Source organism: Cnephaeus nilssonii (genome assembly GCF_951640355.1).
Source record: "Cnephaeus nilssonii genome assembly, chromosome: 17".
Taxonomy (NCBI): domain Eukaryota; kingdom Metazoa; phylum Chordata; class Mammalia; order Chiroptera; family Vespertilionidae; genus Cnephaeus; species Cnephaeus nilssonii.
Genome location: NC_137088.1, coordinates 28,312,760 through 28,336,265, shown reverse-complemented (window position 1 = coordinate 28,336,265; position 23,506 = coordinate 28,312,760). Strand labels below are relative to the sequence as shown.

At 45.6% G+C, this 23,506-nt stretch overlaps 1 protein-coding gene across 2 annotated transcripts in view; it reads right to left on the bottom strand.

Moving 5' to 3' along the window:
* EPHB1 (EPH receptor B1) overlaps positions 1–23,506 on the bottom strand; it is a gene marked incomplete at its 3' end in the record, with an annotated part of 414,865 nt that overhangs the window by 103,892 nt on the left and 287,467 nt on the right. For both annotated transcript variants that reach the window (XM_079794807.1, XM_079794808.1), the window contains exon 5: positions 11,398–11,733. In XM_079794807.1, coding sequence (XP_079650933.1) covers positions 11,398–11,733 — 336 coding nt within the window. The remainder of the gene's footprint in view (positions 1–11,397; positions 11,734–23,506) is intronic.

Here is a 23,506-nt window from a genome sequence, read left to right as displayed (position 1 = left end):
TGTTCTTCTGAGTGGATCAGGGCTCCTGGCATCATTCTAAAATCATCCCCTCATCTGGCTGGTGTGGCTCAGTGGATTGAGCATTATCCCATGCACCAAGAGGTCACTGGTTTGATTCCTGGTCAAGGCACATGCCAGGATTGCAGGTTCAGTCTTCAATAGGGGGCATGCAGGAGGCAGCCAATTAATGTTGCTCTCCCACTGCTATTTCTATATCTCTCTCCCTTCTTCTCTCTAAAATAAATAAAACATATTTTAAAAAAATGAATAAAATCATTCCCTCAAGTTTTTCTTCGAGGAGCCACAAAGGAGGAAGATACCTAGTCACCTGGCTGACCTGGAGGGATCATCTAATGACTGTGGGCCACGAGGACATATTCTGATTCCCACACATCAGCCAAACATATATATTAACTCATATGTGGGAGCTAAAGGAAACTGGCAAATATTTATCAAGGGTCTCAGTGCCTAGTGCTGTGTGGTCGCTCTCTCATGAGCCTGAAGCATGTGGTAAAATCTGCTTCTCTGCAGAGCTCACCATGTAGCGGAGAGCCCTAGGGCCCAGCCACAACTTTGGTCATGGGCAGTGCTATGTGCTGACCTACTCAGCTCAGCAGGAAACACAACATCATCTGCAAATGGCCAGGACCTTTCTGAGGCCACTCGGAAGTTCCTTGTCAATGCCAGGGCTTAAGAAACAATAGAAACAATCATTTTAGAATTAACAATGAGAAGAAAGCAATGAAATTGAATTAACCGGAGTGAAAATTTCATTTACTTAGGGTTTGTAAACTTTTCTTCATTAACTTCAATAAAAGTTTTCTTTAAAGTCATTCCAGTCTTTTTAAAGTTATAACTCAATCTTTTCTCTGCTCCAGAGCAACGTTTGCCTGCTAATTTCCAATGAGACCAGCCCTTAAAAATGAACTAGTTTTAGCATATGGATCTTAACACTCTAAATTTTTACAGGCAGCAGTGTAATATTGTTTTAATATTTAATTTTGAGATTTACATAATATCTTTCCTCCAAAGAGCTCAATATATTGCAATATCATAAAATTCCTTTCATATTCAAAGATTATTCTTTATGCATGCAAATACTATATTTAACTAAGGAATAATGCAAATTAGGTGATGTATTCAGAGAAATTGGTGGGCTAGATAATTCTTTTGTAGGAAAAGTAGTATCTCTGACTAATTTTAATTGTCTAGGAACTTCAAAAATGCCTTGGCTTCTGGTCAAGATGGCAGTGTAGGTAAATGTGGTACCTGCATCCTTCCACAACCACATAAAAATTACAACTAAACTACAGAACCACTACCATTCAGAACCACCAGAAGTCTAGCTGAACAGAAGTTCTACAACTAAGGATATAAAGAAGAAGCCACACTGAGACTGGTATGAGGGGCATACCAGTCTGAATGGGCTGGTCCCACACCTACGTGTAGTGGATAAATATCAGGAGCAACATTTTGGCTGTGGAGGTCCCCGCTGAGGGTCAAGGAATTCCAGCCTCAGGCCCCGCAGCCCAAGGTTCCAGTGCCAGGAAGAGAAGTCCTCATAACTTCTGCTTGTAAAAATCAGCAGGAATTGTGGCTGAGTGAGATGGTGGGCTGTTGGAGTCCCAGAAGTTCCTCTTAAGGGCCTGCACAGACTTACTGGAACTCACTCCCTCTGAGCTCCAGCACTAGGGCAACAGCTTGGAAGGCACCAGAGACATAATGGGAGGAATTGAATTGTTTGGCTTAGGGGTGAGAGTTGAAGGGGCAGGTTTCTCCCAGACAGAGTGTTCCTTTTCTGGGTCTCCCCCCACATACAGAGCTGGCAGGTGGATGCTATATCTTAGTTTCCATCAACCTGGCTATCACTGTTCACCCTGTCCTGGTGATTCCCTGTGACCCCACCCCACCCAACTCATGAGTCCACCCAAGCTATTTCCAGTGGCTTTTCTGTAGGAATGGCCTGTCTTGGCTCATACTTTAGACTATCCTAAAATGTCTCAAACAAGCAGCATCTGGCCTTGGTGTGTCCACACCTCTCTCACTAAGTGGTCCCAGGCCTGGCACTAGCAGCAGCCAGCCTTGGTTCACAGCATGGCCACTCCTGGGCACCTCCAAGCCCAACACAAGTAGCAGCCATTTGCATATAGCTTTGTACCTCATGCTGGGTGGCCCATGGATGGCAGAACACAGCTGGTGGCTGACCTTGGCCTGAGCCTCCTAAAGACCCCAGAGCCAGTGTACCCAGTGGACAGCTTCAGACCACATCAAAGCATCATCCAACCACCTCCACAAAGACACAATTAAGGGGATGACTCAGCAGACAGAAGAGCCCTGCTGAAGTAAGACCTGCTCGGTGGAGTTGGCACCTTCATAGCTGATCTTCTATGGAAGTCTCAGCCAGTGCTTGCAGCTGATTGGCCTGGGTATATCCCTCCCATTGATGTGCCAACAGCAATCAAGGCTCAACTACAACAGGAGGGTGTACCAAGCCCATATTGGGGGGGTGAACTTGGAGTGCCCAGCTCAAGTGAACAGGGGGGCTGTGTCATTAGACCCTACAGGACACCTACTATGTAAGGCCACTCTTCCAAGCCTGAGAGACATAGCAGCTGTACCTAATACATATAAACCAACACAGGGAAGCTTCTAAAATGAGACGACAAAGAAATGTGTCCCAAATGAAAGAATAGAACAAAACTCCAGAGGAAGCACGAAACAAAATGGAGATAATCAACCTACTAGATGCAGAGTTCAAAACACTGGTTATAAGCATGCTCAATGAACTTAGAGGAAGAGTAGAAGAACTTAGTGAGAACTTCAACAAAGAGATAAGAAACAGAAAACATCAAAAAGAATCAGTCAGAAATGAAGAACACATTAACTGTAATGAAGAATACATTACAGAAAATCAACAAGGATTAGATGAAGCAGAGGATCAAATTAGGGATTTGGAAGCTAAGGAAGCAGAAAACAGCCAATCAGAACAGGAAAGAGAAAAAATAATTTTAAAAAAATGAGGACAGTATAAGGAGCCTCCGGGACAACTTAAATCATATCAACATTCACATCTTGGGCATGCCAGAAAGAGAAGAGTGAGAGCAAGGAATTGAAAACTTCTGTAAAAAAAAAAATAATAATAATAATGGTGAAAAACTTCCCTAAACTGATAAAGGAAATAGACATACAAGTCCAGGAAGCACAGAGTCCAAAATAAGATGAATACAAGGAGGTCCACACCAAGAACACCACAATTATTTAAAATGCCAAAGGATAAAGACAAAGGGAGAACCTTAAGAGCAGCAAGAGAAAAGCAGTTAGTTACCTACAAGGGAGCTCCAATAGATTTCTCAATAGAAACTTTTCAGGCCAAATGGGAGTGGCAAGAAATATTCAAAGTGATGAAAAGCAAGGACCTACAATCAAGATTAATTACTCTACCTAGCAAAGCTATCATTTAGAAGTAAAGAATATATAAAGAGTTCCCAGACAGGAAAAAGTTCAAGGAGTTCATCACCACCAAACCAGTATTAAAGAGTCTTCTTTAAGGAGAAAAGATCAAAATATGAATAATAAAATGGCAATAAATACGTATCTATCAACAATTGAATTTAAAGAACTAAAAGAAACAAGCTAGCAGAACAGAAACAGACTCATAGAAACAGAAAACATTTTGAGGGTTGTCAGATGGGAGGGGCCTGGAGGAATGTGTGAAAAAGCTGAAGGGATTAAGAAGTACAAATTGGTAGTTATGGGGGAATATAGTCAATAATATTGTAGTAATTATGTATGGTATCAGATGGGTACGAGATTTATCAGGGTGATCACTTAGTAAGTTATATAATGACTAATCACTGGGTTGTACATCTGAAACAAATATAATATTGCATGTCAACTGTAATTAAAAAATTTTAAGTAAAAAAATTGCACTAAAATCTTAGAACTGCATACTTAAAAGAGATGGATTTTATGGTGTATAAATTATACCTCAATAAAGTTGTCTAAAAAGCAAAATAAATGCCTTAAAAATGAACAAACTAGAGGGGCTTGTGACTATTAACAGAAGTAACATGTTTATTTTTTAAACTCAGTTCAGTAACGGATTGTGTCTGCATTGTGGGCATGGTGGCTATGTTAGTATTCCTCATGCAATCGGCACAGCAGACCATACATGAGCTGTGTGGAATATAAATGTCAGATATAAAACTGCTGATGGCATCAGGAATGTAAGGGGGAAAGTGTTGCTTCTATAAACATATGATGAGGAAAGACAGACAGGCTCCTCGGAGCAAGCAGGAGCAGCCTGTGCCAGGTGCACAGGTTCCGGCTCCACTCCAGTCCTCATGTCCTCATCATTAACTCACTGGGATGCAGACTTCACTGTCCTCCTTGCTGGTGCCCACTTCTTCCTCAAAGAATGGACAAACCAGTACCTTTCATTTATCTGATATGGATGGCATTAGTCCCAAACAAAGACACGGAGAGGCCTTGGAAAGAAACAGCCTAGGAAGAAAAAAACCCAAATTGCGGTCTGGCTCAGGACATGTTCTCAGAAATGATGCTCATTCCTAGTCTACAGCACAGTTTACAACATGGTTTTCTATCCCCTGTCTCATTTGATTGTCACAGCAGCACTAGAAAGCAGGTGTCATTACTCCTATTTTACAGTTGAGAAAGGCGGGACCAAGGTAGGTCAATGAATTTGCATGAGTCACATGAGGAGCGGAGAGAGAAACCAACCCCAGGACACTCCGGCTATGCCTCTGCCACCATGAGCCCAAGAAGTGAGGAAGGTGACTGTCCCACAGTGGAATGAAAATAGAACAACACAGCATGCCCACCTTTCGGGCTTGGGTAAATCAGATTAGCCCTCTGAATCAGCCAATAGGCCAAACCCAGAATTGGATTTGTTTGGCTCTCCTATGCTTTAAATTTTTCTAATTAGCTGTCAACAATTTAAATTTAGATTTTCAGCTTTTAAGACCTGGCACCACATGCTGGAGCTGAGTAGAGGCTGCCCCTGTTATCTTCAGTTCCCTACAGTCCCCACCCCTCCCCATTGCCTGATACTTGGCTCTACTTTGCTCCTTTTCTTTGCCTGCCTGGCCTCATGGGACTTTGAGTTTGTTCTCTCTGGCTTTGATGGTCCTAAATTCACTGACTTTATATTTTGCCACAAGTTGACTTCATAGATGTGCTGGTCTGATTTGTCTTATTTTTTTCTAAGATTTCCTCTGAGGTCCCTTTCCCCAACTCTGACACTCTGAGTCTAACTGGCAGAAAAGAGAAGCAAAGTTTGTCATTCACTTTAATTCTCTCTGACAGCCAGATGATCCGGCCATCAGTCTGAATCTGGGGCCAGGTGCCAGAGAGTGACTGTGAGAGTTAGTGGAGATAACAATCTCTCTGCAGATCCCTTGGCCACTGAAACAGAGAGAGTTCCACCTGATCGGGTCTATTTTAAACTCAAGGCAGCTGTATTGAGAGCAAGGCTGCATCCCTGAAGACCTCAAATAAATCTGAGCTTGCATAATTCATGACCAACCCTGACCAAAGATGATGGACATTTTTTTGACAGCTAAAGTGGCCCAGCTATGTGGCAATAGCTTAGAGAGACCTTACAACTTACACGGCTCACCATAAAGCGATTTTTGATCAGTTAGAGGATAAAATAGCCACAAACCCGAGTTTGAAACCCAGAAACATCATTTGTGGGCTGTGAGATGCTGAGCAAATTCCAAAAGCACTCTGACTCCAGTTTCTTCATCTGGCCCACCTCATCTTTGTAGAGAAAGAACATGGTAGGGGCTTGGCATATTGGAGGTGCTAAAAAGTGGTAGTTCTCGGCTACTACTTATGGGCTAGGAAAGGATCCTATCCTGAAAGTCTCCAAGTGATGCAAGATCCTGAGTAGTCTGACCATGTACATGACTGGGGTCATCAGGGAGGGAGTAACTCTGGGTCTCAGGATTCAAAAGACCCTTTGGTATTTCCCAGTCATGCATGCCTCTCAGGAAGAACTGTACCTACTGTGTGCCCAATGGACCAAAAGATGAATACAAATCTCCTGTGGTCTCATAGATCCCAACCCATGTGGTCAGTAAAAACCTATTGATGACTTTCTCTGATGGACTGAGACCAAACCAAACTGTTTTCATTGGATACCTAACTCAGCTAAGATGAGTTTCCTGCCTTTATTGGTAGGGATCGTGAGAGCAACATGGTGCAGCATCAGTGTCGCATGTATGGGAAGCCCTGAGAAAGAACAGATGAAAATCCTGTGTTAAAACTGCCCACCCAGCCACAGATGTGGTCCATGCTCCCAAACAAAGGAGTATCCGCCCAGAGCAGCAAGCAGCGCCTAGAAGAGGGTAGATACTCATGAGCATAAGGCTACAGATCAAGTGCAATACCACTTAGCAGCCAACTTGTCCCAACTCTTCTCTCCTGTGACCCTTCCATCCATTGTCCGGATCCAGTTCACTGTGGGAACAACTTGTGTCCCTCAACAAACACACATACATGTCCCATCTCAATCCAGAGACTGGGGACAACCTTTTATGATTTAGTGTCACAGAGAAAATTGTGGATGTGTAACAGGGACTACACAGTGAAGTCCCCTTCTCTCAGCAGGATGGCATTGGCTGGCTCTGAAAAGCACCCCCCCACCCTGCTCAGAGGCTATGAAATGGGAGCCCAGAGGGACTGTCCACCTTGAGGGCAGGAAACAGGAATGCAGAAACTGAGCTGGTGTCCTGCTGGCCCTCCTCTAATACCAGATTCCTCAAATGCATTTGAGTCTCTGTTTTCTTATAGGAAAATGGGAACAATGATGCCCAAGTCATAGGGTAATTGTGAGATCCAGTGAGTCCACATATTCCATAATTCTCTGTGAACACACAAAAAAACACCACCGTGATGTGCTAACTATAATAAGTTTTACCTGCTCCTTAATCAGGGCTCACTAAATGGTCCCCAGCTATTTTCAGTTTCAGACACACAATAGGTACTAATAAACACATCAGGTAGCTTCATGATTGATTCCAGGACTGCTCTTGGTCAAATTCTTTACCTGTCAACTCCTACTCATGACCCAAACAGTAGCACAGTGGTGGCCATAGGCAATGACAGGGTGGTCACACTATACCATGAAGTCAGGATAGAGAGGCCGACCTGGATCTCACCCAGCATGGAAGAGCTCAGGGTGCCCTGGGAAGAGGTGAGAATGACTTACTGTTGCGCCTAGGTCCATCCACCCCAACCCTTCATGGAACTGAGTCATTACGGTTTATTGTGAAGTCTGTTATTTCATCTCTCTTTCATCTCTTATAAAATGTAGCTTCAATTCATGTTTCTAAACTGCTCCTGCAGAGGTACAGGCTCAAGTGCTTATTTTAAAGTTTCTCATTTTTTTTAGAAAAAAATTATCTGTGGTTGAAAATAATTTCTATTCACATGTCAATTCATCAAAGCAGTGTGATAGCACCACGTTCCGCAGAGCCCCACCACCCACAGATTAGGAACCACTGATCAACTTGACATTTATTTTATAACTAGAGGCCTATTTATTTTATAACTAGAGGTCCCTAGGCCTGGCCAGTGATGAGGGCCAATCAGGTTCCCCGCCTCCCAGCCTTCCTGCCTCCTCCTTCCCTCACTCCCTCAGCACCCATTCAAAGCTGCTGGTCGCCCGCCAAGTTCCGCACTGCCCCTGGTGGTCATCACATGTCATAGTGTATGCTCGAACTCCCAGTCTCCCAGTCAAACTCTGGAGGGAACAATTTGCATATTAGCCTTTTATCTACACTAATAAAAGAGAAACATGCAAATTGACCATCACTCCCCTACGCCCACCAGCCAATCAGAGTGAGTATGCAAACTAACCCAACTAAGATGGCGGCTGCCACGGAGCTGGAGTGAGCAGGAGGCTTGGGTTGCCCCCCGGGCGATGGAGGAAGCCAAGTTTCCCACCCACCCTGACTGGCCCTGGCCTCTGCTCAAGGCTACAAAGTTTCAATTATAGAAGATAAATAAATCCCAACAAAGATGGCGGCAGCCACAGAACTGGAGCCAGCTGGGAGGCTTGGGTTGCCCCCGGCAATGGAGGAAGCCAAGCTTCCCACCTGACCTGGCCTGCCCTGGCCTCCGCTCAAGGCTACAAAGTTTCAATTATAGAAGATAAATAAATCCCAGACACCTGCTTCCAGCTGGCCCTGGCCTATGCTTGGGTCACCGGGGGGCGTGGCCGGCCTGCAAACCACCACAGGCCCCTTGCCCAGGCCACCCCACACCCCAAGGGAACCCCCACTTTGATCCGGGACACACTTCAGGGTAAACCAGCTGGCCCCCACCCGTGCACCAGGCCTCTATCCTATCTAATAAAAGAGTAATATGAAAATTGACTGTCACTCCAACACACAAGATGGTTGCCCCGTGTGGTCAAAGATGGCTACCCCCATGTGGACACAAGATGGCTGCCACAAGATGGCCAGCAGGGGAGGGCAGTTGGGAGGGACCAGGTCTGCAAGGGAGGGCAGTTGTGAGTGACCAGGCTAGCAGGGGAGGGAAGTTGAGGGGGACCCAGGTCTGCAAGGGAGGGCAGTTGGGGGCGATCAAGCCTGCAGGGGAGGGCAGTTGTGGGGGGGAACCAGATCAGCAGGGGAGAGCAGTTAGGGGCGATGAGGCTGGCAGGGGAGGGCAGTTAGGGGTCACCGGGTCGGCAGGGGAGGGCAACTGGGGAGGACCAGGCCTGCAGGGGAGGGCAGTTGGGGGGGAGGGACCAGACCAGCAGGGGAGAGCAGTTAGGGGTGATGAGGCTGGCAGGGGAGGGCAATTAGGGGTGACTGGGTCGGCAGGGGAGGGCAATTGGGGGAACCAGGCCTGCAGAGGAGGACAGTTGTGGGGGGAGGACCAGGCCTACAGGGGAGGGCAGTTGGGGGGGTGACCAGACCGGCAGGGGAGGGCAGTTAGGGGCAATCGGGCTGGCAGGGGAGCAGTTAGGCATCAATCAGGCTGGCAGGGGAGTGGTTAGGGGGTGATCAGGCTGGCAGGCAGAAGCAGTTAGGGGCAATCAGGAAGGCAGGCAGGCGAGCAGTTGGGAGCCAGCAGTCCTGGATTGTGAGAGGGATGTCCGACTGATCCTACTGGGATTGGGCCTAAATGGGCAGTCAGACATCCCTCGAGGGGTCCCAGATTGGAGAGGATGCAGGCTGGGCTGAGGGACACACACCCCCGTGCATGAATTTCGTGCACTGGGCCTCTAGTTATATATAATAAGAAGGATAACCATGAAGCAGCTGCACACTTCTGTCACTGATTATAAACTTTCAAACACCCAAATTCAGAAATTCCCAAAGAGAAATTATAGTTTGGAAGGTGACACTCGGACTGAGACAACATCAGGGAAGGTTAAGAATACAAGGGGAAGGTACAAAGGGCACAAGAATGGGTGAGAATCAGAATAAACATTTTGAATGTTGGTAATGCAGAACCCCTTGCAGGAGCCCTGGTCCCTCAGCTCCACTGCAGCCTGGGAAGGTGCAGATGGCAAGACAAGCAGATGGGCAGGTTTGGGAATAGCAGGAGAAGGGAAGGGAGGGGCAGAAATCAAAGCAACCCGATATAAGTGGCAGGTTTGTTCGCACATGCTTAAAGAGAGAGAAAAGACAGCCAAGCCCAGTGTAACATGACAGCCTGGCAGGATGTTTATGCCCAGAAGCTGGGACACTAAAATATTTCAGCCAGTTTTCTGCCTTAAACTCTGCAAGGGAAATGCAGCTAACAAAGGCTGCCCGTGTTACATGCTCAACATGATGTTAAAATTACCATTCCCTTTTCTTTGGGTAAGACAGACTGTCACAACCTTTGTCTCCATGGCACCAGGGCTGTGGTCACCAGCTGGAGGCTCCCACACTTCCCCTCTTATTTTCTCACTACACACATCCGCATGTAAACACATGACCATACACATACATACAAACATGCACACATGAACACACACATGCTCCCAGAAACAATGCAGCCATCTGGACAGCCATGCTTGCCTGCGACACCTTCTTCCTTCTCAGTTCTGACAGCTTAAACCCAAGAATCATCTGCCGTCAAAGATGCCTGGTATTAAAAGAGGCAGAATGAGCTGAGGATGAGGAGGTGAGGAGTAGAAGAGGATGGAGTAGGAAAGAGGATGTCAGGAAGGGAGAGCTACATGGAGGGAGACAGAGCAAAGAGATAGGCTTGAATCCTGCTATTCCACTAACAAATGGTCCTTTCAGAATTGTTGATTGAGAAAAATTCCTAATTCCAAAAAAGATCATGGTCCACTGTTCATGACCCCCATCATTGCCTAAAGACATGATGTTCACTTCCCCCTCTTCCGTCATGTACCATGACCCCTGGGGAGAGAGTGCTCATTTCTCTCTGAACTCCCTTGGTATTTCCTGTGTGTGTATAGGATGCGGTGCTTAGAAGATACCAGCCTTGCAGCTTGTACTTTGTGTCTATGTCCTGCAAATTCTTCAGTTAATGAGTTTCATGGAAGAAACGATTGTGTCCCAGTATCACTGTATCCCTCAGAGTGTCTAATCCACATACAGTAGATACTCATCACTGTCTTGTAGTAATGAGTGAATACATAAATGAGTAAGTGCATGAATGAACTGGTTAAATGGATATAAAAAGAAATTGATTGTGAAAAGTAATAAAGAGAAAAGGTCAGAAGAGTAGAAGATATAAAAAAGGATAAGAAAATATGTTTTGAGCTGTGCATGCCATAGGGAGGTCTGGCTATCAGGAGTGATCTACTGCCAACTATCTGAGGTCTCTATAACAGTGTAGCATTCATCTGAGCAAGCTATAAAGGAGAATGCACTCTTGAATTACATGGGTTTGATTGAAAGGTAATCTATGAAGCAATAGTGACTTTATCACATGATTATTGGGAAGTTTCTTTCATTGGGTTTTCTAACAGAATAGCACTGGTCTACTCAAGACCATGCAGGGTTTCCATCCATCCATTTCCACATCCATCATCTGTCCATCTATTTGTTTATTCACCACCCATCCTACTGTCCATCCATCTGTCTTCCTAAGGGCATTTGTTGAGCCCCAGCTGGATGCAGATGACTGGGCCCTACCGTGGCTTGGATATATATCTTTGCTTTTGTGCCAGGCACAAGAAAACCCCTCAGAATTCAGCTCCCTGTCAGAGGTGAAGAATTACACCCATGTCCTCCATATCCACAAATGCCCATCACTAGTCACCTGTACTCCTCAGGAGGAGGGGGAGGAGGCCTGAGGGCAGATAACGGGATGGGTGTGACTGAAGCTTTGTTCCTACACCGAGATGGACAAAGAGTCAACCACAAAGACAAAGAAGAGCAGCGAGGTCTCCAGACTTACCAGCTTGGTTTGTGGTAATGTTGACGGAGACATGTTGTGGGGGGAAGGGGCTCTTGCTGGAGACTCCATTGACGGCCTGGATGTCGAAGGTGTAGGGGGTGTGGGCCCACAGACTGCTGATGGAGACTCGGCACTCGGTCAGGCCCAGCTGCTTTGGCACAAACTCCACATTGTCATCACAACGGGAGCAGCTCCGGCGGTCTGCCCGGCACTTTTTACAGATGATGTTGTAGGTCACATCATCCCGCCCACCTGTCTCCCTTGGAGGGTGCCACTCCAGAATGATGGACGTCTCATTGACGATTGAGATGACATTTCGGGGACCTGATGGGACGCCTGTAAGGAGACAAAGAAAGGCTCAGTGAGGCTGGGCAGAAGCTTCCTTGTCCAGCATCTCTCCATCTACCGTCAGTGTGTCTCCACCCTCATCTCACGCATGCATCTCCTCCCCTCCTTCAACTCTAATCTCCATGCTTCAATCTATTCTGAGAAAAAGTGCTGAACCTAAATGAGAACCTGTCCCCAAATCCCTTTTCAGTCATGCCCACTGGGGCTCTCCTTTCAATCACTTGTGCCGGGGTTCAAGTCTTTTTGTTCTTAGGACCAAGCCGCATCTGCCAGCCAGAACACCTAGATGAATATTCACGTTGCACAGGCTTTGGTCCATAAAGACAAGAAGCAAAGTTGGTAGGAGATTCACGCAGCCACCGCACTTAACCCCATGACACAAGAAGAGCATAGAGATTGTCCTAGACACTCTGCTAGCTGCTTTGCATCCATTTAATCCCCTATAAGACTTACTGGGAAGATGCAACCATTAAGTCAACTTTATGGAAAGGGAAACTAAAGCTAAGAATGGGGACTGGCTATAGACCTTGAGGTCTATAAGAACAGGAGCCAGTATGAACATGCATACCTGCCTGATTTCAAAGCTTACGTTATTAACCAATGCCCTGTGCTGCCTGCTAGTGAAACTGGCTACCTTTTTCTACTGAGGGAAAAGCTATCTCCAAGCCCAAACTTATACAGAGAGGGAACTCCAAATGTCAGTGGTCGGATAATGTGAAATTTGAACAGACTCTCCTGTAAACCAGCCAGGCTCCCTGGGACTCTAGAAGGGCAGCCTCTTCCCTCTGGCCAGCTCTGTCTACGGCTGTTGTTCTCACTCTGGCCAAGGTGGAAATGCCTTGGTGAAAACGCTAGGAAGCCTGGTACTTCACAGAAGGGCAAAATGTTGCTGGATTAATGGCCACAGTGTTGGGCATTTTGAGATTAAGTTGGAGAATCCTCTGCCAAAGAACAGAACAGATCACAGTCTCAGGTTCTCAAGCTGAGCTCTGCATCTCCCCAACGTCTAACTGATGGAAATGAATCCTGCCCGGAAGCCCCCCTTCCGAATGCCAGGTCTGCTGGAGCAGCCGCTCGGGTAGTAATGCATTCAGAATTCATGCACGTGACTGTCGCCAGCTGAACGGAGACATGTGTAAAGTGGTTCATGCTGGAGACAGGAATCAAATGCCAACACACAAAATGAGGGAATAACAACAAGGTCGGGGGGCACCAGGGAAGGATTCTGTGTTGAATCAGTCAACAGCCAGCAGCTAGAGCAGAAAGCAAATATTAAATCGAATTCTATTAAAACATGAAAGAAAATCAGTACTGTACTATATAAAGCCCATTAGGCCTGAGCTAAAGCACAACTTGCATGCACACTTGTGACAGGGCAGGATTCATGAAGCATTTCTACTGAAGTCTTGCAAATAGCATTTAAGAATTCCCCACCCATCTGCGCAGGGATAGACATCCATCTCTTTAGGAATCAGCACACAGCTAGCACTGGGAGGGCAGTCAGTACCGGGCCTGGCCAGCCTCTCTCCTCACACTGCACTCCTCGTTAACATCTGTATTGGCCAGTGCCTGTCTGGGACACATCTGTTTGCTCAGACTGATGAGACTCAGACCACAAGCACCCAGTGGTCAATATCATTGCTGCCTCTCCCTTTCACAGCAGGCAGCCCAGCCTCGGCCACAGAACACTGGTTTTCCTAGTTGTAATAAATGCATTCACTGAATGCTTGCTCTGCTAGGTGTGGGGCAAATTCTTTCACAGTTATTTTATTGCATCCTCAGGCCATCCTGAGCTGTCACTCAGAAAGCAGCCTTGGGCAGAGGGGCAGAGTGGCAGAGACAAGGATGTCCAAGAGAGTGACTGCCCATCTCTCCCACCCTTTAACCCCCCAACTTTCAATTATCTCCTTGCTCCACTGACCTTCAACTTCACCCTCTTCCCGACACCAGCTTCTCCACTTAAACCTGCATATGTCATTACCATTTTAAAACTAAAACACCGTCCCCTGGCATCTCTGCAATGGCAGGTCCTCTCCTCTCCACTTTCCAGCCAAGCTTTTCCAAAGCGGAGTTACACTTGGTGACTCTCCTCTCTCCCTGCTCCCGCCAGCTACCGCCTGGTTACTTCCCCACTCAGCCATCATGCCTGCTTTTCCTTTTGGCCTCCTGCTTGACAAGTCTAGGAAACAATTCAGTCCTTAACTCCCTCGACACCCTGTGTTGTCACTAGCCAGGCCCTGGGAGTCACATCTTCTGTATCCCACGACACATGGTCTGTCAGCTCCATCTCCTTCTCCTCAGATCTTTCCCTTCCTTTATATCCTCCTCCCCCTCATAACAAAGGGCTTGGTCAATTCCCCTGCTCTATTACAAAAGTCTCCTAATGAATTCTCCAACATCACTTTGTAGCTCTCTCATCCATTCTCATCTGCCAGAGTGTGAGTTCCAAAACGTACATAGAGTCGTAGAGTTCCTCTGCTCAAATTCCAATTACCCAGGAGTTTACCCTCCTGTCCACATCTTTCGAATTCCTGTGTATCTTGCTGCTCTTGACCTCATCTCTGGCCACCTGACCCTCGCTCTTCCTGGTGTGGCTAACAGGAAGATCCCCATGATTGCCTGTGAGCACTAAACTCTCCATATTCCTGAGCCTCTGCACAGGGATTTCTCCTCTGTCTGGAATTTTTCCCTCCTCTCCACTTGGGCATCTCCTGCTCACCCTTTAATGTCCAGCACCCATTCCATCAGGAGGCTTCCCCCTCAGTGCATGCCCACAGTCATACATCCCCCTCTGGGCCTCCAAAGCCCACTGTTAGCACCTAACCCAGATCATTGCATTGTGATGGTCTCTTCCTTTGTGTTGTCCTCACCACAATGCGGCCCCCTGGTGGGCTGGGGCTGGCTCGTCATTTCCATGCCTAACATTTTACCCAGGGGAGCTCCCGTCCACTTGGTGTGCAAGGCTTCAGGTCACATGTGTGCAATGCTCTCCATCGCCAAGACAAGCTGTCCTGCTGGGGTGCTAATGGGTGAGGGGGGGTGCAGCAGGGGCAGCAGTGAGGCCCCACGGCTTGTGACTCTGAGTGGTAGAGGCTTTGGTAGAGATAAAGTGGCAAGTGAGGAGCTGCCCCTGATCCGATGGTGTCCGTGGTGCTGGGGACACCAGACACTGCTCATTTGCTCCTAACTCAGGAAGAAAAGCAGTGAGTTTCCAGGATGGATTTTCATGTTTATTAAGAAACAGCCTTCATTTGAAACAACCACTTCTCATCCATGGCTCCATTCAAGAGCAAATGTGTCTGTGGAGCATGAATGAGGGTCTAGGGGAGCTGTGGTTGGTGAGTCCAGGACTGCATACATCTGCACCCTTTCCTTCCAACGAGCAGGAATAGACAGGGATGGCCTTCCCTTGGTGAGTGGACTGGGAGAGCTAGGAAAACCTGAGCATGCCCTGCTGTGTGTCCCTCACCACACACCTCCTCCCCACCCAGCACAAGCCTGGGCTTGCAGTGCATACCTGTGGAGGTGACAGTCTGGACCACAAACGACGCCTGGGATCCCATTCATTATTCATTCATTCATTCATTCATTCACTCACTCACTTCTTAACAAATACTCCCTGCACTGTTCTAGGCACCTGGGAGATAGGAAACCCATGACAGGCAGGTTTCTGCTCCCATGGAGCTTACATTCTGGGGAGAAAAACTGACAAGAAAGAAGGAAACACGGAGATAAAGGAGATGATTTCAGGTAAGAATAAGTGCTAGGAAATAAAACAGTCCCAGGCTCAGATTGCCTCCTACCAATGATTATAGCTCCTGTACCTTTTCCCAGGAGGCCTGTTCTAGGCCGCGAGCCAGGCCCAGTGTCTGGGTGGCTACGGTGACGATGCTCCCAGGCCTGTGCTCCATCCCAATGGTGAGAGCACACTCCTGTAAGTAGGCTAACCGGCCTCTTGCATGCCTGAATGAAGAGCCTGACTAGAGCAGGCTTGGCCTCTGAATGAATCTCCTTTGAGGGAGGCACCAGGACCACTTCCTACATATTCAGGCTGCACTCCCTGGACTGGGGCCCTACCCCTACAGGAAGCATTTTGCCAGAACCAGGGCCCCGAGCAGCATCCTCAGGAAGGGGGCCCATTGAGACCAGACAAAAATGTTTAAGAGGATTAGAGAGGGAGGCCAGAGGGGGAAGAAAATCTTCATCTTCTGCAAAGTCCTCAGGAAGTGCAGCGGCAGGGCTCAGAGCCAGGGTCTTCAGTCCACATCCTTGTTTTCCTTAATTATGTACAGACAGGCTTTCTGAAGCCTCTCTGATCTGTTGCCACAGTGACTACTGAAGGAAGCTTCCTGTTAAAAAGGCTAGGAATACTCAGTCCTTTTAAAGCATGGGAAACCACTGAGCTATGGTTCTCTGGGTAGAGGGAATATGGTGGGTCCTGAGTTATGGGGATAGGGCTCTGTGTATTCCAACATGTTCCTGAGAGGTTGGCTCATACTGCATGGAGCATGGTTAGCATCAGGACCACAAAAAGTTACACAGAAAAGATCCTTCTTCAGCCACTGGGTTAGCCCAAGTATTGCCACATTGTGATAGACTCTCCCACTTTTTAACATGATTTGGGACAGATGATTCTTTTTAAAAAATGGAGTCAGAGTCAGTGGGAGAGAGTGGTGAGTTTGTTTATAGGCATTAAGCTAGAAATAAGAGTATGCCTGAATAACCAAAGGGAAAATCTGCTGAAGACAGGTAAGCCCCTAAGCCAGTTACCTGGGATCTGAATAAGGCCAATCTCCTAGTCTGAGAATTTAAATGTGAATTTCAGGTCAGTCCAAGATGCCCAGCAGGCAGTGTCCAGCTAACTGTGCCTTTCTACAGTTAGGGTCTGTGTCCTTGGACCCTTCTTCACGGGAAGCTGGAAAGGGTGACAGCCATGGTGAGGCAATGTCCTCCTGGGAGACCCCTTTGCAGGCTGAAAATGAGCTGCTCTGCATGGGCCAGAGATAGGGTCCTCCCCACAGTGTGAACAACCCCTTGGAGAATCTGATGAAAGTAACAAAGCTTTTCCTGAGAAAAATGAATGTGTGATCAAAGACATACATAACTTTTCAGAGACCCTCAATGAACCCCCTACAAGTTCACAGCAACCACTTTTTAAAATATTCCCTTGTTGGAAAACCTTGAAAAGGTGAACTTCTAAGCCTTAATTTTCTCATCTGAGACATGGTAGTTTTGAGGATTTAATGAGGTGATATGCCCAAGGAGTTTAGCTGTGTGGCTGGTACACAGAGGAACTCAGTAAATGTCAGCTGCTATTGTTAGTAGTAGTATGGTTACTCCTAGATGATCTGGAATCCTGACCATTCATCTAAGTAAGACGAATCTAATTCTGCCATTTATTCCTTAAGCAGAGACCCCATACCCAGAACTGTGCTGAGCACGGTGAAAGCTGTGAATGTATAGAGGTTACAGCCCATGAGATTGGAGAACCCAGATGCTTATTAGTGAGGCAACACCCCATACATGGAGTGCTAGAAATTGTGAATACATATGATTAAGGGTGAAAGTAAGTGTTACAGACACAAAGAATTATAGCTATTTCAGAAAAGGTAAGATCAATGCAGAACAAAATAGTCAGAGATTGTGTCTGGGGGTCTTGTCCACAAGGCTGGAGCTATATTTGGGGGAAGTACCTTGGAGGCTGTCTGCCCCAGTCTATATCCTCTAGGCCACCTACCCCTTGCACTCAGGAAGAGATAGAACCTTAGTGTTGGGCATTGTGTTGTGTACCTAGAATGGGTCCAATTCTTTTGGGTTCATGGCCTCCGTGTGCACCTGTACAGGCAAGCATACCTCGGCAATATTATGCGTTCAGTTCTAGACAACTGCAATAAAATGAATACTGCAATCAAGTGAATCACAAAAAAATTTTGGTTTCCCAATGCATATAAAAGTTGTGCTTTCCGTATACTTTAGTGTATTAAATATGCAAGAGCATTATGTAAAAAAAACACACATTTGTACCTTAATTAATAAATACTTCATTGCTAAAAAAATGTTAACCATCATTTGAGTCTTCAGAGAAGTCATAACTTTTTTCCTGGTGGAGGGTTTTGACTCAATGTTGACTGCGGACTGATCAGGGTGGTGGTTGCTGAGGTTGGGGTGGCTGTGGCAATTTCTTAAAATGAGACAACAATGAAGTTTGCCACATCTATTGACTCTTCTTTTTATGGACTATTTCTCTGTAGCATAAGATGCTGTTTGACAGCATTTTACCCACAGGAGAGCCTCTTTCAAAATTGGAGTCAATCTTCTCAAACTCTGCCATTGCTTTATCAATTAAGTTTATGTAGTATTCTAAATCCTTTATTGTCTTTACAACAATCTTTACAGCATCTTCAACAGGTGTGAATTCCATCTCACAAAACCACTCTCTTTGCTCATCCATAAGAAGTAACTCCTTACCCGTTCAAGTTTTATCATGAGATTGCAGCAATTTTACATCTTCAGGCTCCACTTCTAATTCTAGCTCTTTTATTATTTCCACTTCCTCTGCAGTATTTCCTCCACTGAAGTTTTGAACCCCCTCAAAGTCATCCATAAGGCTTGTAACCAAGTGCCTCCAAGTTCCCATGAATTACAAATGTTCCTAATGGCATCTAGAATGCTGAATCCTTTCCAGAAGGTTTTTAATTTACTTTGCCCAGATCCATCAAAGGAACCACTCTCTATGGCAGCTATAGCCTGATGAAATCTATTTCTTAAGTAATAACACTTGAAAGTCAAAATTGCTCCTCGATCCATGGGCTGCAGAATGGATGTTATATTAGTAACCATGAAAACAACATTGATCTCATTGTATATCTCCATCAGAGCTCTTGGGTAACCAAGTGCAGTGTCAATAACTAGCAGTATTTTGAAAGAAATTTTTCCTTTCTGAGCAGTAGGTCTCAACAGTGGGCTTAAAATATATAGTAACCCATGTTGTAAACAGATGTGCCATAATCCTGGCTTTTTTGCTCCATGGGCAGAGTAGATTTGGCATAATTCTTAGGGACCCTAGGATTTTCAGAATGGTAATTGAGCATCAGTTTCACCTTAAAGTCACAGCTGCATTATCCCCCAACAAGAGAGTCAGCCTATCCTTTGAAGCCTGGCATTGGCTTGCATTCTCTAGCTATGAAAGTTTTAGATTGCATCTTCTTCTAATATAAGGTTGTATTGTCTACATTGAAAACCTGTTGTTTAGTGTAGCCATCTTCACTAATTATCTTAGCTAGATCTTCTGGATAACTTACTGCAGCTTCTACATCAGCATCTGCTGCTTCACCTTACATTTTTATGTTCTAGAGACAGCTTCTTTCTTTAAACCTCATGAACCAATTTCTGTTAGCTTCAAACATTTCCACATTTCTTCTGCAGCTTCCTTACCTCTAAACTTTCATATAATTAAAGAGAGTCAGGATCCTAGACTGTGTTAGGTTTCGGTTTAAAGGAATGTTGTAACTGGTTTGATCTTCTATCCAGACCACTGAAACTTTCTTCATATCAGCAATAAGGCTGTTTTGCTTTCTTATCATTTGTGTGTTCACTGGAGTAGCACTTTTAATTTCCTTGAAGAACTTTCCCTTTGCATTCACAGATTGGCTATTTGGTACAAGAGGCTTAGCTTTCAGCGAGACTCACTTTTGACATGCCTTCCTCACTAAGCATAAATGTGCCTAGCTTTTGATTTAAAGTGAGAGATGCGCAACTCTTCCTTTCACTTAAAACACTTAAAGGCCTTTGTATGGTTACTAATTAGCCTATTTTCAATATTGTTGTGTTTCTAGGAATAGGAAGGCCTGAGCAGAGGGAAAGATATGAGGTAATGGCCAGTTGGTGGAACGGTTAGAACACAATCATTTAAGTTGACATTCTCATACAGATGTGGCTTATAGTGCCACAAAACAATTACAATAGTAACATCAAATATCTCTGATCACAGATCACCATAACACATATAATGAAAAAGTTTGAAATAGTGTAAGGATTACCAAAATGTGACACAGACATAAGAAGTGAGCAAATGCTGTTAGAAAAATGGTGCCGATAGTCTTGCTCATTTCAAGATGACCAGAAACCTTGTAAAAAAAACAAAACCATTAGTGTAAAAAAAAAAGCAGTATCTTCAAAATGTAATAAAATGAAGTGCAATAAAATAAGGTGTGCCTGTACATATGCTTCCTGGCATATGAGAAGTGATCTGGCTTTGACATGGTATTTGGCCTTGCTTGTTCTTCCTCTGCCTGTGGGCAAGAAAACCCCTTCTTTACTCCTACAATAAACTGTTTTTTCTACTCAATCTCTCATTAGGCAGAAGATGTGAGCTATGGTCTGGGGATGAACTAGGAAGGACATTTGATATTCAAAACTCCTGAATATTGTGAGTCAAAAGTGCAAAGAGGTAATGTTCTCATGGCTGAAGAGAGTCAACACTGTAGTTTGGAAAAATGACTGCATACTTCAATGTGGACTGAGTTAAGAAGGCATAGAGAAGGAGACCAGAAAAAAGGGTCAGGAATCATTTAAAAAGTTTGGTACACGAAGCCAAGAAGACATGGAAAGAGGGTTGATCATCAAAAATTGTAGTTCCAACTTTCTATCCATTGCTCATTGTAAAATAGTTACTCAAAGAAACCATGTCTGAATGATTGGAAGGCTTCCTAAAGAAGGGGTAAGTCTTTAAGATCTTACAGAGAGATAAGAGTCCAGGAGCAGAGACAGACAGGAAGTGGGGGCTGTAGAAACCTGAAAAGGTCTTCTATGGAGGCAAAGTATGAAAACCAAGTCGAGGTGGTTATGTCTTTGCCCTCAATACAGCATACAGAGCTGAAAGCAGAATGGGTTAGAGGATAACACACGCCAAAAGAGGCAAAGTTTGCAACTTTTAGAAGTGTAGTAGAGTCATAAAATAAACATGAACTTAACTTCTGTTTGGTTTGTTCTTTGGTAACTGGTTACTTGAAAACTATATAAAAAAGCAAACAAATAAACCTCTCTTTTTTCAAGCTGCCTTGAAAGTGTAGCTATGACACTTCCCAACCTATGTTCGGCAGCTTCTTTCCCTTTCTCCTTCCCTCCTGAGACACTAGTTCCTCTTTCATTATTCCCTAAGTAAAGAATTCCTGGAAGACTGGAGAAGAATGACCATTGTCCTAGGGCAGTGGTCGGCAAACCGCAGCTCGCGAGCTGCGGTTTGCCGCTCTGTTGACTAATGAGTTTGCCGGCCACTGTTCTAGGGCAAGGATGGGAAATATCTGGCCTACGGGTCTTATAAGGCCCGGGAAATCATTTGGTCTGGCCCTGTCAATGCAGTAAGGGTGAGTTAATTAAATGTTTGACCAAATATATCAGGCTGATTTTTAAGTTGATAACTCTGTGTGGCCCGCAAATTGTGTTATAAATATCCAAATGGCCCTTGGCAGAAAAAAGGTTTCCTACCCCTGTCCTAGAGAAAAGGGTTGTGATGTGATGTACTGTGCCGGTTCAGGACCTTGGAGAGGGGCACGTGGGGTAGCTTCTTGATGGCAGTGGAGGAGCTCCTAAAGTTTCTATGTCAGTCACCAAAAACAACACAGCTATAGGGATCATGGCAGCAGGGGTTGTCAGGTCTTATCAATGTGGGAGTGTGAGGGTGGGGGTGGAGGGGCTTGAGGCTATATCAGAAAACCAGGAGTGAATTATCAGGGACATGTAGAAAGTAGTGGCATCAAAATGAACAGATTATTGAAGCATTCTCCTCTCAATAGTAGAACCGTAGAGAGGCTTGGGGTTTGGGGAAGAAACAGACCAAGGACTGTCTACAAGTTATGCGTGATGAGCACCAGATATTTGGAGCACTATTTTCCTTAATGTGAAGATGGTGTCTGAAGTTCTGAGGTGTCCCCTCATAAAAGGGAGTTGTGCTGGGGGCCTGAGGCAGCTGGGGCTGGAAAGCTGAGTGACACTTGGTTCCTCTTTTTAAAATGTAGGAGGTTCCCCCTGGGCAAGGAAGAGAGGATGTTGAAACCTGGGGAAATCATGTTGCTTTACTTTTCCTAACAGCCCTGGAATCCCAACATTCCAATTTTATGCCAACTTTGGAATCAGTTTTAAATTAGCCCCAGGGCCATAGGTTTCCTGTAGACAGAAACCTGTGCCACCTGCATGGACTTCAGAAGGACAAGGCTTTGATTTAGCTAAGCTTGTTTGTTTCATGCCACTGAGTGAGTGATTCATGTCAGTAGTTTGCCTGCAGTAGATTTCTACAAGGAACATTTGCAAAAACACACACACATAGATGGCTTTTGTTTCCATTTCAATGGAGTTCTTTATGGAATTTAGAATTTTGTTTTGATGATATGCCCCATATCCAAAGTACTGTCTTAGCCATCTTGGTACATTACTTAATAAAATCTAATCTTCCCAACACACTATGAGGTAGGAACTATTATCCCTATATTACATTTGAAGAAACTATAGCTCAGAGATATTAAGTAACTTGTTCATGTCACATAGCTGGTGAGTGGTGAAATTAGGACTTAAGTGCAGGCCTGGTCCATGCCAAGCTCACCCTAACTCTCCTGCCCAGGGCGGAGGCATTAGGTGTGTAAGGTGCAGGTGTGATGCAAACGCAGCTGGGTGATGGAGGATGACAGGTAGGTTTCTCATGGAAGCAGGAAGCTCTTATTCCTAAACCATTTCAGTAGCTTCCCTGTAAAAACAGAGCAGCCGTGATTCTAGGATCGTGCTGAGCATGTCTGCACGTGTTGCTCATTAGGGTCTTGGAACCACTGGGCCTGTACTCAGGCAATTCTCCTAATCATAACAGTTCATAAGAAGAAGTGATTAATCAAAACAAGGAGGGACCCTGCGGAGAGGGATTTGGGGAACATCAAAGAACCTAGTGTTACACATTTCACCAAACACAAATGTTTGTAGAAAGTACTCCCTGTTTCTCCTGCTTGCATGGAGTTAATTGTCTGGGAGAAAAAGGGTAGCTTTGACTTTCTGGAAAAGAGACAGCCCCTGTATCTGGCCCTAGCTGAAGCCTGGGCGTCTAGGTTTCTATGGTGCTGCAGAAGCCCTTGGAGGACAGCTGAGGCCCCTGCACCCAGAGCATCTGTCAGTTGGAATGTGTCTACAGCCAGTCTCACATCACTGCCTGAGTGGGGGAGGGATCAAAGATGGAATCTTCTATTTGTGACCTGAGATGAGGCCAGAGAGAGGTATGCTTTGACATTATTCCTCCTTGCAGTCCCCCTAGGAACACTCTGAGTCAAGGAGAGTTATAGGACATGTCGCTTAAAGACATGGCCTTCAAGACCTCTTTCCTTCTGGAGCAGTGAAAGATGCACAGGACCCTCACAGAGAAAACCGGGCTGAGTACCAGCTTTGCTGCAGGGTGACCTCAGGCAGGTCACTTGCAGTCTCTGAGCTTGATCATTCATTGATTCTTGACTGATCAATCCATACGTTTTTTTCCTGAGAACCTATTGTGTGCTATGGGCTGCATGTGAGGTTATGGTATGAAAAGTTCATGGACATCTACCCTGAGGAACTCAACATCTGCACTGGAGGTGGGCTCCTGAGCAACAGCCACACAAACACTGACTGAGGAAGCTGGTGAAGATGTAGCACCTGGGCCTGGACAGGGATGAGGAGGGAACACTACTCTCCTCATATCCATGAGAGAATCAAATGGCAGACTATGTGATGAAGCTTTCAGGGTGTCCGG